This window comes from Sarcophilus harrisii, chromosome 3, assembly GCF_902635505.1.
Source record: "Sarcophilus harrisii chromosome 3, mSarHar1.11, whole genome shotgun sequence".
In the NCBI taxonomy this organism is placed as follows: domain Eukaryota; kingdom Metazoa; phylum Chordata; class Mammalia; order Dasyuromorphia; family Dasyuridae; genus Sarcophilus; species Sarcophilus harrisii.
Genome location: NC_045428.1, coordinates 466,539,301 through 466,552,366, shown reverse-complemented (window position 1 = coordinate 466,552,366; position 13,066 = coordinate 466,539,301). Strand labels below are relative to the sequence as shown.

Below are 13,066 nucleotides of genomic sequence, written 5' to 3'. Positions count from 1 at the left end.
TGTCCCTTCTTAGTCGGGGGAGGCGGCCCCGCTCCTTCTCTCGGCCGCGTGCGCTTCGGCGTCTGGGTTCCTCTTTGCCTTGCGCAGAAGAGAGCCCCTGGTAAGTTTTCACATTTCTCCTCTCCCTAACTCTCCCCCCCGCCCCCATCTCCCTGCTCTCCTCGGGCCAGCCTCCCGCGGTGCCCCGGGTCTCTTTCCCTGCGCGAGGATTGTCTGCAGCCCAGCGACCGCTCCTTAAATGTCTGGGCCGGACGGGTGGCGCCATTGGGCCTCGGCGGGGCCCCGCCGGGTGGGGGACGGCTTCCTTCGCGAGAGCCGGAGCACCGGCCGGCCCGGGCTTGGATTTGGTGAAGAAGCCCCACGAAGTGGGGTCGGTGGTATTTTGTATTCGATATGTCGGTCTTGGGCGGGTAATCAAGTACTTGTAATCAAGTACTGGGGGAAACGAAGCAAGTCAAAGATGGAGACGGGGGGGGTGTTCTCATTTATAGAGCAGGAAGCGGGCTCGGTGAGGGTAAGGGACGTGGCTGTGGTCTTGTCACCCGGGGGGACCGAGATCGGATTCAACCGGCTCCCGTCCTCCCCCCCGAACCGCAAGCATCTGGGGGGGGGGCGCTTCCCAGAGCGTTGGCTAGGTGTTTTTAAAGAGGAGATTGGTGCAGTTTGTGACCTAATGATGAATCAGCAGGACCAGGCATCCGCTGTGCACGGCACGTTTTGGGGCCTAGGAGCTTAAAGAAAGATGGGATTTCCGAGGGGTGTAGATGAAGGGCTCGGGTCACCATGAAATGACCCAGCAGGGCCACCGTTTTTTAGTTGTGACAATCTTTTCTCGGTCATGTCCGGCTCTTAGTGACATAATTTGAAATTATCTTGGCAGAGATTACTGGCGTGGCTCTCTAATTCCTTCTCAAACTCGTTTACATATAGGGAAGTTGAGGCAAACAGGATGAAGTGACTTGCCCAGGTTCACGCAGCTAGTGTCTGAAGCCAGATTGAAGTCAGGAAGAGGAGCGTTAAATGCCACACCAAGCCACGATTCTCTTGCCTCCCAATTGTCTATAGCACCTTTTTCCCTTGCTCATTTCTTCATAAAAAAGGAGACAATAAAGGGAGTGGTCTTTTAAGTTGGCTAAAATGCTGGGAAGCTTAAAGAATTCTCTATGACTGGGCCAATTAGAAAGCTAGCCTAAAGCTACCCAAGAATATGCTGTCAGTGTGATAGCAAAATACAAATTTTTAAACCTTTCAGGCCGGCTTGGAGGACTGCCAATTGGGAATTTATACATTATTATTCGAATCTCATTCTCAATGAGAAAACACTGCCCCATTTTAGATAGTTGGGAAAAGAAAGACCAAAATTGAAATCCTGGGGCTCTTAACAAATGTTTGAACCTGGACTTTTAACCTATTGTCTCAGTTCCCTTAACTGTAAAGATGAGGGTAATAATAGCATCTACCTATAGCAGGGTGAGGATCAAATTGGAACACCTAGTGGTTCTAAATTGTAATTGTGAACCTTATTCCCTCCCAGTGCCCCCCAACGAGACTTTGAGGAAGGTAGAAATAGACAAAATAGACAGATAGACAAAAAAGGCCCAGCAGTTTCCTGCTCCACTTAGCTGCCTGGAGTAGTTGAAAATTAGGAAATTGAGAATATTGAAAAAAGAGGTTTTTATTTAAAGGATATCTTTCATATATTTGAAGACCCCTAGTGCATTGTTCAATACTGGTTGATGTGTGCTGCTCCCCTCCCCCCAAAAAAATAAAAATAAAAATTGAGGTCAGAATGCCAGGGAATGCCGACAGGTTTGAGATCAGATGTTTCTAGCTAAGCTGTCTTCTTAAATGGAGCTATTGTAGTCTTCCAATCAGGGACTGAATGGCTGATGAGGTCTTTTGTAAAATGAAGTTTTACCAATAGTATCTTTCCTAGGACTGTATTGTAGAAAAGTAATTATTGACACAATTTTACAAAGAGGCTGAAGCTAGTTCAGCCTACCTATATGAAGTGATAAGGCAGAGAACATACAGGTTGATCAGCTAACTCATGCAAGATAAAATTATCCAGTAATGAGGTATCAAAATCCATTAAACCTGTATGTAAGGATCTCTGCTGAAACAATATTAACTTGACTTAAATGTAATGACCTCCATTTTCTAATGTTTATAATTTTGTCAAATATTTTTGTTAAAATCTGTCAAGATGCTCTGGTTAGCATCTTGAGTAGAAATTCAGCTTGAGAAGTCTAAAACAAGTAAAAATTTGAGGGGAAAATGACCTAGGATAGATAGGCAATTAATTGGCCACCTATCTAGGGAAACAATAAAAGGATAAACAGAAGCAATTTTCTTGGACAAGTTTTAAAGGCATAAACCTGAGAAGGTGATTCAGTTTCTAGCCAAGACCCAAAATTGGGTGAATGTAAGGTTGGAACAAAAAACAATACAAGATAAGATGACATCATGGTGTTGAGAACCACTTCACTGATTCCAAGTTTGGCAATGATAAACACCTCCTTTCCTCAAGTGACTAAGGAAGTGTTCATTGTTTGAACCCAACTGCAAGCCTAGAACCTTGAGACAGCAAACCAAATATCCTTTAATAGTTTGGTATGGTTTAAAGATATTGGACCTTACTTGTTCCTTATGGCAAACCACATCCAAGGTTAGCCAAAAAGGACTGGGTTTCTAAATTTAAACCTTTTACAGGCTAGCTGAATTTCAAACTAAATTCAGAGACAGAAGAACCCCGAGTTCAGCAATTAAATGGACAGAATCTATTTTAACTTATCACATCCAGGATCTGTTGGGCAATTCAGCTACTTTAATATTAAGTCCTATTGTATATCATTCCTGTACTAAGCATTAAGAATACAAATGGGGCATTCTCTAATGGGGAAGACCACAAAAACTACCTTTTCCTTAACTCCTTTCAGAGTGAAGTCATTGAGCCCTTTTTAAATGGATCTTAAGGAATGCTTTGCTGCTCCATTCTCTTCCAATCAGAGGGTATTGAAGAGTTATAAGTATCAAAGCTTGATTTTTTTCCTGGGAGCATGATAATTATGGTATTTCAAGTTGGTCCTAAATTGGAAAAGTGATACATCTGTTTGAAGTCTCTAGCTGTAGTGGGAGACCAGAAGTGGAAGATTCTCCTTTGCCCATACTTTGAAAGACTTGGGATTTTAACTATGGCCACCACATGGCTCACAAGTCAGAAACCTGGCTTATAGATTCAGCTTTTTGTTTTTATAAGGAGAGAAGGGAAAGTTTCACTTTCAGATGAAACCAACTGAAATTTCAACTGAACCCAAGCATACGGGTAATTTAAGACCTTGGCTCTGAGAAGATTGCACATTTCACAGGCCAAATAGTGACTGATGGAACAAAGCTTGGGATTGACCAGAAACTGCACTATCTACCATGCTGAAGAAGTACAATTTAAAAACTGATGAAAGGTATATAAATATTGGACAAATCTTTCTTCCAGATATTCAAGATTTACATCCAAAAGTGATGGATGGGACTTGGAATTCAAAAAGGAATTTGAAGAAAAACCTCCCCTCTTAATCATACATCAATGGCTTCAACTGATTCGTTGGTAAACAATGAGACGTGAGTATGTACTTTTATAAAAAATGAGGATTAAAATAAGCATTTCAAGACCTTTAACATAATAAATGAACACAGTATTGATAGAGGGATTATTCAAAAGATTTATTTCATTCTCTAGTCCTTTTTACAGATGAGGAAACTGAGGCAAACCGGGTTAAGTGACTTGTAGGATCCCACCAGTGTCTTGAACAAGATGAGCCATGAAAAACTGCAGATCTGGCACTCGGTACAGAAGGAAAGATGTTATTAGATTTGTCCATACAGAGGGACAGTAGTAACTATGCAGGCTTTTTACTTTTGGTGAGGCAGTTGAGATTAAGTGTCTGGGAGCAGACTCGGTCCTCTTGGGCTCAATCCACTGTACCATCTAGCTGCCTTAATGGGCATATTACTGTGCAACAATATGCAAAGACTTCAGATCACATGTATTTTACAGTGAATACATAGTTGTGTAATTTTTAAACCTTCTTATGACTTCTGGAATGCTCTGGTTAAAGTCTTTTTTCCCCCCTTTCCCTGCTACAGTGATGACTCGGATTCTAGCAGCAGCTTATTCAAAACCCAGTGTGATCCCATCTCACCCAAGCGAAGACCAAGAAATTTATCTACCTCAATTGTGATACAGTCACCTGCAAAAACTCAATTGAGAGATGACTCAAGTGAGTCCTCTTCAGAACTGGAACCATTTAATTTGCGAGTTATTTTTGAAAATTGGAAGAAAAAAAAGAGAAGAAAGAGAAAATACAAGCCAACAGGAAGGCCAAGGGGAAGGCCGAAAGGAAGCTTTAAAGCAAAGCAGTCTCTAAGAATTAGACCCAAAAAGGACCTGTTCAGAGACAAGGGTTTCCAATTCCCTTTAGTAGAATCAGAGAATGGAAGGAAACCATTACTTTGGAAGAAAATTTTAGGCTATGAGGTGAGGTAGATTTTGAAAAGTTCTTAGAGATAATTATGTAGTATCATACCTATGTTCTTCACACATGTTAGTATTCTTATTGAATGGAAAATAACATTGAATTTGGATGTGGGAATTATTTTCCTTCTCAATTTGCATATATTTCCAAGAAGGAAGATGTTGGGCTCCTTTGGAAATAAACTGGATTTTTTTTTCTTGTTTTAACAGATTATCCTGTGTGGATTATAAATGACATTTATATAGTATTCTTTAGTATTTATATTATTATTAGTAGTAGTAGTATATAGTCTTTAGTATTTTATTATGCTTTTTTCAGTTTCCTTCAGTTTTATAGATAAGGAAACTGAGGCAGACAGAGTGCTTAGTGACTTAGATAGGGGTATCAAAGCTTGAGTAAAATGAGTCTAATGACTTCAGTCATGGTGCTCTATCCACACCCCTAGTTCCACTTTTTAAAAGTACTTGGAATACCAAGAAAAAAGAGCCTTGTTTTCTGTGTTAAAAAGTCTTTAATGACAGAGACTGTACTGATTGCATTAACCACTAATTAAAATATATTAAGAAATGAACAATTTGTGGAAAGTAAGACCTGGGTTTCAGTTTTCCTCTTTACTTGGGAATCTCTTAAGCTAAACTTCACAAAATAAACTTTTTTGATTTTTTTTGAGTAATTAGAAAATAGGAATATAATGATTCTTGGGTTTCTTGAGGATTAATTGACTAAGACAGCTCTTATACGTTAATGGTTTTTACTATTTCTTTATATAGCAAGCAGTTGCAAGAGGATTTTTCAATTATATTAAGGAAAAGAAATGTGAATCCCACCTTGGAGAAGCTTTGAAGCAGCTGGATGTTGGTGAGGATTTAGAAAAAGATTTTGCTGTACGAAAATATAAATATTTAGATGACGATGGATCTATTTCTCCTATAGAAGAACCCAAGTAAGTTGGCATATTTTACATAGTCCTCTTATGTATGTTCTCTTTCCTTCCATCCTCCCATACTGTTTTCATATGACTCATTTCTGGATTTAGCCCCCATAACTCAAGGGTGTGTTTCTTTTTGTTTTGTTTTAGTGTGGAAGACAGTGAATTGAATGAGCCTGTTGAATGTGATATTAAATTAGTGGTGAGTATGATGTCAGCCATATTCTGTTGTGGGCTTTAACATAAATCTAGCAGCAATTAAATTTTAAGGCTCATTTGATCCTTTAAAAGATTTGATGAGAGTATATTAATTAGGACAAGAACTCTGAATTTCAAAAATTGTTGCATTATATCTTATTTAGGGTACTTAAAACAGCCTAATTTTAGTTGTTGCTTAATATTTCTTGGTATAGGAGAACAGTTGTTTCATAATAAGTACTGAATTCCCCAAGAAGGTGAAGACAAAGATGAAAAATAAAGTATTAAAGAGTAAGAATGACATACGAGAAGATAACAAAGATGATGAAATTGATTTGGCTACTAAAAAGAAAAATTCCATGGACAAACAGAAAAGAAATGGTAAGTAGTAAGTGGATAGGCAATTCACTCAGTTCAAACTTGTTATGCTAGATGAAAAATGAAAACAAATATGCCAGAAGTTTGTAGGATAGTTTCTGGTATCTTGGAAGGCATTTGAATTCCAAGGAAGAAGGCATTAAATGGATGTCTTGCAGTATGATGACATTCGTCAAGTAGTACCAGTGTTATAATAAAACAGGAAAAACTTGCTTTTGAACAGTCATTCATTTGTTTGCCATATTTTGGCTGTCACACAGTACATAGAATATAGGCAAGTCTCCATAGCCTAAAAACTGGACTGTGGTAAGGAATGTGAGTGGAAATGTCCTCTACCAAAGACCCCACAAGTTCTGTGCAGTTATGATTTTTTTCACATTTTGGTTTATGAAAGTTAATGGGATTTGATACATGATATTTACATGATACATGATATTGGGACATGATATTTACATACAGTATTTCATTATGGAAAATGAAGAATTGGGATAAACAGTGTTTAAAAAAAATTTAGTTCTCTAGTTGTATGGTGTATGCCACGTTTGAGAGTATCATTGCACTTTGTTTAGCTTTGTTTTGAATTGTGGACAAAGACTTAAAACAAGTGCAAAGAACAAACCCTCTTTTGCAACCCATAACTCATGGTTTTGTATGAGTTGTGATACATACAAGAAGGGACAGTTAATGACTCAATCATGATAATGAGCATTCTGAAAGACTGAAAATTGAACCTTTAAAGAAATTTAAACTTTAAAGAAATTGGGTAGGAAAGTACTGTTAATATGTACCTTTGAAAGTTGAAATACTATAACCCATCTCCATCCTTCCCCCTCTTCCCCCCTTAGGAATTTACATTGAGGAACTCCATGATTAAAGCTATGGGAATTTTTCAGGTATGAAATTAATGGTCTTAATAGTAAAATGTGGAAATATTGTCATGTTATAAAAATTCAGATTTGATAATTTTAATATTTTAATATTGACCTACCTATCAAAGGTCCTTAGTAAATTTGTCTTAAAGGATGGGTAAGATTCAACAGTGGTTTTTTTTTGTTTGTTTGTTTTAGGATTATCTGGATTTTGAGGTCTATCCCGATAGGTCCTTTTCCATAGGTCCTTATCGTTGGAAACGCCTCAGACAGCAAATGTGTAGTTTCGCTTTACCCACTAATCTATTTACTAGGTCTGTGGGGATAAAACTACAAAACAGACTTGTTTTATCTAAAGTAATAGCTTCTCAAATAAAGTGTTACCTTGTTAACACAAATTTTTCTTTTTAGATGATTCCAGTTTGCTGCTTTTTTTGGATATTCTTTTAGGTAAGTTTAATTACTACAGTCTTTAGCATTAACTGCTCATAGTTCATATGATGAATTCTTTTGTTCAACTGCTGAGTGATAGAAACATGAACTAAAATGAATTCTGACCGAGCTGACTTAACTGTGGCCACAAAGTATCCTTAATGAATCTTTCAACCTAGTTTTTGCCTTTACTTAACAGTTTGTTTGCTCTTTTAGTTCATCTGCCAAATGGGGATTCACAAGATGTGCAACAAGAAGCTGTTTTGGACCAGGGATGTGTGAATATAAAAAGATTATTGTTGCCTCACTTCTGGGTTTTGACATCTTAGTACAGACTAATAAAAACTCAGGTCTGTATTCATTCCAAGAAAGTTTCCACATTTTTTTCTCCCTTTGTTACTGCCCCCCCCCAAGACAGCATTAAAATGCAAATACATGTCATGTCATACATGACCAAAAGGGGAAAATAGCATGAGAAACAACTGAAAATACTTAAGCCTCCATAATTTTGTCTGGATGCAGATGGCATTTTCCATCCCAAGTCTGTTGAAGGGAACCAAATCCATCACATAATCTTGTTGCCATGAACGATGTTCTCTGTTCTCTTCATTTAGTTCTTAATAGTCTTCCAGACTTGAAATTAGCCTGCTCATCATTTCTTATTGAAAAATAACATTCGATTGCATCCATACCATAGCTTAACCATTCTACAAATGATGGGCAATCCACTAAGTTTCCAGTTCCTTCTGGAATTATGAAAATGATGCTAAGAACATTTCTTGACGTAACTGTTGGATCAAAGGCCATGCAGTTTTATGGTCCTATTTGGCAGAGTTCTAAATTGCTCTCCAGAATGGATGGATCATTTCACAACATCAACAATGTACTGGTGTCCCAGCTTTTTCTCCATTCCTCTCCAATATTTAGTATCTTTTCCTGTTATCTTAGCCAATCTTAAAATTTGTATTTTTGCTGGTCTGACTTTTATATTTATCCCTCTGCATTTTATTTTTATTTAAACGTGTTATTTATTTAATAAAAAATTAAAAATGTAAATAAAATAAAAAATCCTAATATACAAAGTGCTATATCCCTGACGCTTTTGTTGTTTCAGTAGTGAATATGAGCCAGCATGGAATCAAATCTTTAGATTGCTGAGATGACTCCTGGAAAACTGGGTTTTAGGAAATGGTTAAAGGAAAAAGGGAGAGGTGCTTACATTGACATAGCACATTCAGGGTGGTGATAATATAAATATGTAGGCTTAATATCTGTGTATCAGTCTGCACTGTATGGTATCTGCACCTAGCAATATTATTGTTAGGCTGTTCAGAAGACAGTGCTATAGAAACTCAATATCTGGCATCGTTGGTTTCATGCTTATTGTGCATGTTCAACCTGGTATTTCTATTGATACAAACAATTTAAAAAAAAAAGGTACCTTTGATTTATTTTGGTTGTGATTTTTCTGCTGAGTTGACCTACAAATACAGATATTTTCTTTAGGAAAAGTGGCTTTTCAAAGAGGGACCTGGAAACTTGTTTGGATGGGGGATTGGCAATGTAACATTTATGGTAAGTAGATGTTTATTTTCCTGTAAATTTCTAGTTTTTTGTAACCTTTTTAGTAGTTTTTCTAGTAACCTTTGACAGTGATTATTCCTTAGTGAAATGCCATATTCCAAATAATCATGAACACATCTGGTATTTGTGTTCACAATATAATGTGGCTAAAATAAGACAGGTTTTGCTTCCATCACTAAAGATTTATTAGTGGTGACAATGAGACCTGTAACAGTTTGTCTAGTTTAAGATCCCATTTAAAATTGCTTGCTTTCTCAGGGAGGGGAAAAAGAATTTGTAATGCTTTTTAAGGTTTTAGGCAGAAATTTTTTTCATTTTGTATGGGTTACAATTGAGCAGGAAACTTTCATTCATTAGACAATTGGGGTCAAGTGACTCCAGGATCTCTATATCCTATCTCTGCTAGTGTCTATTGTCAAAGGCATTAAAATTTCTTGCCTGTCTCATACTTATTTCAAAGATGCCTTTGTAATGGGCCCAAGTAAATGTTTCAACTTTGGCCTCCCAAGTTTGTTCTTTCCCTGTGATAACCACCAATCCCCCCCCCCCCAAATTTTTCAAACAAGAAGATTGATATTTTTGCAAATGTTAAAAAATTTGATTTTGTGTTTGTGTTGGGGTGGGAGTAGGAATTATGGGCTGCTGGTTGTTGGGTATAGGTATGTACAAAAAAATGACTGGTTTTTCTGAATTTAAATTTTTAGGAAGACAAAGATGGAAACATCTAGTTATTGACATTACAAGTAAGTATTTTTATAGTAGTAATTTAGCTTGATTTTCATCAAATTCATAATATAGATCTAATAAATGTACAAGCTGTAACTTTGTAATCCCAGTGCTTTTATATATTATGCATGACACAAATAGTACATAGAATTTAGTGACTTTTAATTTCATCTTTCATTTTCCTATGAGCATACAGAATGAGCTAGTTCTATAATCATAAGAATTGATCACTTTTATTTAGTGTAGTCTAGAATTGTCTGGCAGAGGCAGAGGTATTAACCCATATCCTTTTGTAAATATTCAATAAAGTTTGTAGAAGCTGGCCAAAAACCTATTGACTTATAGACATCATTTGAAGATGTTATTTTAGAAGTTGTCATTTGAATCTTGTTCAGCTTGTAGACAAAAGATGTGGTGATGATAGGCAAAATGTTCAACTGCTCTGAAAAGGTGAATGAAAAATGGCCTTTCTGAACATCCAGGTTAATTATTTAATTAATTAAATTTAATTATATTAATTTTATATAATATTTAATATAATCAGTAAAATGTATGATTTATTCAGTAACTTGGCAATTATCAGACATTAAATATTTAAAATTTCTTGCTTACTGAATGGTCATTTTTGACAATGTTATCACTACAGGTGTTCAGCTGTTCAACTACAAAGGAATGATAGGGGGAAAAGCCTAGCTAAAAGGTATGTAAATACACAAGTTAATGGACATCAACTTCCTAGTGATTGGGAACATTAGTGGATTTACTAATGATAGTTACCATCTGGTCATTACCAAGGCTTTTAGAATGTGGTTTCTGATTGCTGTGGACATGACCATAAAAAATTACCCAAGAGGTTTATATTTGCTAATATTATTAGCATTTAACCTATTGGGAACAGTTCATAGAGATCTGGGTTCTGGTTGTATTAGTACATTAATTCATCAATCCTTAAACAGGAGGCCAGGCATTGTGCATTGTCCAGTGAATAAATGGAATAAGTGTTACTAGATGGTCTAATGACTTAATCTTTCTGTTAATTTTAGATCAGCCTGACAAGTATGCTGAAGCAAGCTATGCTGTAATTAAAACAAAACTTTTCAGATGGGTAGGTAAGGTTACTTCTCTCCCCCTCACCACTCCCCTCTTAAAACTTCACTAGGTCATTTCAAAGAGGGCTTACATGGCTATGAAACCAGAAGCTCTTAACGCTGTGACCTAAGAGGAAAAGTCTCTAAAGAATGCCATGATTAATATATGTTATCATGGTCTCTTACTAAGGAGACACAATCCCACTTTTACTGCAACTCAAAGAATGTTATCTTATATGTTGTACTTTTCGGAGCAGTAATAGTACTGTGTGATCATTAATACTAACTAACTAGGGGTGGAATTTTTTGTTATGCTTTCAGAGAATGAAGACAAGACAACAGAGGAAAAAGCAAGAGCCATCAGAAAACGCTGTCCATCAACCTAAAGTGGCATCTGTTTCCAGGTTCTCTGGAGAAGCAATTTTTAAAAATACTGGCTTCCTGTTTTTGTAATAAAAGTAATATAAATTTCAATATAATTTGACTGAGTCATTTTGAATCGCTATGACAGACCATTTTTGGTGACAAAAAGTTGAGTTTAGACATGATCTTTGGGTACTTTTGCTTTGTGACTTCATGGAAGCACTTGGCTATTCTGCCTTCTGTAAAGTCTTTCTAAAAGACTTGAGAACAGATGGGGGCTTGAACTAATCTGAGATCATGTCTTGGGGCAGGGATGTTTTTATCTGCAACATCACTGCCTGTTAACATATGTCAAAACTTTCAAAAAAATCTTCAAACTCGCTGAGGACTCATTTCTGTTGCTGCTTATGATACGATCATGAATCGGTCATTTAACAATCTCCACATGCACTCAATTGCCAGATTCTTATTCTGCCCCTGAAACCTCCATCCCTTCATCAACTGTGATTCATCTTATCCCTTGCTTGTGCAATAGGACAGTTGTCCAAATGACCCCCCGAAAAGCAAGTAAAGGTTTTGCTCCTAATGTTAAGGAACTCAAAATCCTTCAGTTATTTGGTGGGAATAGGTATGGATGTCAGAAAAGTGTAAGTCAACAAAAGAGGCTAGACAGCTGCCTTTCTGCTTTGCAAGTGTTTACTAAGGCTTTTTAGACTTGGTCTTGCTCCTTTAGCATATAGTTGTGACAAGTAGTCTGATATGATAGCTGAAGAAAAACCTGGTATAGAATATGAGCTCATTATGAGTAGTATCTTCTAATAAGTCAAAGTCATGAGAGTATTAAAGGTTTTGAAAAAATTTCAAAAATTTTTTCTGCATGTTTAACTTAAATAAAATAAATCTTTCCATGTCTTTGGAAAAATACTATTTTATAAAAAGAATTGTTTAATTGTTGTTTAAGACAACAAAACCATCACACTAAGACTCATGCTTACTGGGGAAATGGAATTCGCCCTGAAAAGAACAAAGATGAAAAAAGCAGTTTGATGGTATTAGTAGGCAATTAGCAAGCATTTGCAAACTATTCAAAAGCATATGCCTCAAAGCAGTCAATGAAAAAAGAAAGATGATGTCCACTGACTAGAGAATAGTTGAATACAGAAAAGCATGAAAGAACTAATGTACTGAACTGCAATGAAAAATAAATTCCTTTTATAAGAGGTAGGTAGTTCTTTTGAGAAGTGCAGATGATGTAAAAACAAAGTAATGAATACTATGTAAAACAAGAGTTTTAAGAGGTACATTAAATTTTATGTTTGCCAAGTCAACTGTGTGACAAAGGTCTGTAAAAAGTGTGTGGTCTTTAGAACAAAGGGAAGTGATAATCCCTAATAGATTCAACCTTGCTCAGATCACATCTGGAGTACTGAGTTGCTCTGGTTACCACATTTTGAGGATACTTATAAGATAGTGAAGGGCAATCATGATGGTAAGGGGAAAATGAAACCATGCCATACAAAATGTGACTGAAAAACTGGAGAATGTGTGAGGAGGAAAAATGATCATAATACTTTACATAGTTTCCCTTTACATATTTGATTAAAGTATTATGATCATGTATGTAATATGTAAAATACGTACAAATATGTAAAGGGAAATTATGTACAGAAGAGGATTTAGACCTGATCTGCTTACTATATATATGGCAGAAAAAACCAATGTGTAGAAGCTAAAAGGGGAGTGGAGGGTTTTAACAGTGCATATTTCAGTTTATAATGAAAAGTTTTTTAAATATTTTTTTTTACTTTTTTTATCTTTTTTTTACATCTAATGTCTTCACCAATGGTTCAGGAAGAGACATGACTATTTGTTGGGGATGCTGAAGAGAATTCGTCATGCTTCTGATAACGATTGGCTTAGATAACCTCAGATATTTTCCAACTTTGAGATTCTAGGCTTGATATCTGA

The 13,066-nt window shown here is 36.4% G+C and overlaps 2 protein-coding genes and 8 non-coding genes across 14 annotated transcripts in view; 9 read left to right on the top strand and 1 right to left on the bottom strand.

Moving 5' to 3' along the window:
* The first annotated feature begins 1 nt into the window (after nucleotide 1).
* On the top strand, nucleotides 2–11,209 carry TAF1D (TATA-box binding protein associated factor, RNA polymerase I subunit D). Of its 4 annotated transcripts, none has more exons than XM_012545088.2 (14): nucleotides 2–100; nucleotides 3,494–3,618; nucleotides 4,144–4,534; nucleotides 5,303–5,475; nucleotides 5,611–5,662; nucleotides 5,874–6,039; nucleotides 6,882–6,929; nucleotides 7,317–7,347; nucleotides 7,546–7,687; nucleotides 8,844–8,912; nucleotides 9,626–9,664; nucleotides 10,294–10,347; nucleotides 10,691–10,752; nucleotides 11,057–11,209. In XM_012545088.2, exons 2-7 carry the CDS (start codon nucleotides 3,584–3,586, stop codon nucleotides 6,908–6,910), a joined length of 846 nt encoding a protein of 281 aa, XP_012400542.1. In that variant the 5' UTR covers nucleotides 2–100; nucleotides 3,494–3,583; the 3' UTR covers nucleotides 6,911–6,929; nucleotides 7,317–7,347; nucleotides 7,546–7,687; nucleotides 8,844–8,912; nucleotides 9,626–9,664; nucleotides 10,294–10,347; nucleotides 10,691–10,752; nucleotides 11,057–11,209. The 4 variants fall into 4 exon arrangements, with proteins under 4 accessions (XP_012400542.1, XP_003764368.1, XP_012400544.1 ...); XM_003764320.3 differs by having other exon boundaries at nucleotides 7,317–7,355; nucleotides 7,554–7,687; XM_012545090.2 differs by having other exon boundaries at nucleotides 7,317–7,355; nucleotides 7,554–7,687; nucleotides 10,691–10,756; nucleotides 11,057–11,156.
* LOC111719802 lies at nucleotides 6,592–6,718 on the top strand. Its single transcript, XR_002769772.1, has one exon. It is a non-coding gene; the product is annotated as a small nucleolar RNA SNORA40 (small nucleolar RNA).
* Nucleotides 7,116–7,248, top strand: LOC111719799. The gene has a single exon (XR_002769769.1). It is a non-coding gene; the product is annotated as a small nucleolar RNA SNORA18 (small nucleolar RNA).
* Nucleotides 7,397–7,467, top strand: LOC111719803. Its single transcript, XR_002769773.1, has one exon. It is a non-coding gene; the product is annotated as a small nucleolar RNA SNORD5 (small nucleolar RNA).
* LOC111719804 lies at nucleotides 8,622–8,758 on the top strand. The gene has a single exon (XR_002769774.1). It is a non-coding gene; the product is annotated as a small nucleolar RNA SNORA8 (small nucleolar RNA).
* Nucleotides 9,010–9,137, top strand: LOC111719806. The gene has a single exon (XR_002769776.1). It is a non-coding gene; the product is annotated as a small nucleolar RNA SNORA1 (small nucleolar RNA).
* Nucleotides 9,663–13,066, bottom strand: part of CEP295 (centrosomal protein 295) — a 99,588-nt gene continuing 96,184 nt past the window's right edge. Inside the window, exon 34 of one of the 2 annotated variants that reach the window (XM_031960996.1) lies at nucleotides 9,663–10,089. The gene's annotated coding sequence lies outside the window, so the exon portion shown is untranslated. Of the gene's footprint in view, nucleotides 10,090–10,284; nucleotides 13,063–13,066 lie in introns of those variants that run through there. The other variant, XM_031960998.1, reaches the window with a different exon arrangement.
* LOC111719798 lies at nucleotides 10,055–10,127 on the top strand. Its single transcript, XR_002769768.1, has one exon. It is a non-coding gene; the product is annotated as a small nucleolar RNA Z40 (small nucleolar RNA).
* Nucleotides 10,429–10,547, top strand: LOC111719807. The gene has a single exon (XR_002769777.1). It is a non-coding gene; the product is annotated as a small nucleolar RNA SNORA32 (small nucleolar RNA).
* LOC111719805 lies at nucleotides 10,805–10,936 on the top strand. The gene has a single exon (XR_002769775.1). It is a non-coding gene; the product is annotated as a small nucleolar RNA SNORA25 (small nucleolar RNA).

What these genes read in the sequence shown, in the direction of transcription:
- TAF1D (XM_012545088.2), top strand. Translation starts at nt 3,584, where the DNA reads ATGGCTTCAACTGATTCGTTGGTAAACAATGAGAC. An exon ending in AGAAAATTTTAGGCTATGAG is followed by an intron (nt 4,535 to 5,302) that starts GTGAGGTAGATT and finishes TTCTTTATATAG; the next exon opens with CAAGCAGTTGCAAGAGGATT. An exon ending in GGACAAACAGAAAAGAAATG is followed by an intron (nt 6,040 to 6,881) that starts GTAAGTAGTAAG and finishes TTCCCCCCTTAG; the next exon opens with GAATTTACATTGAGGAACTC.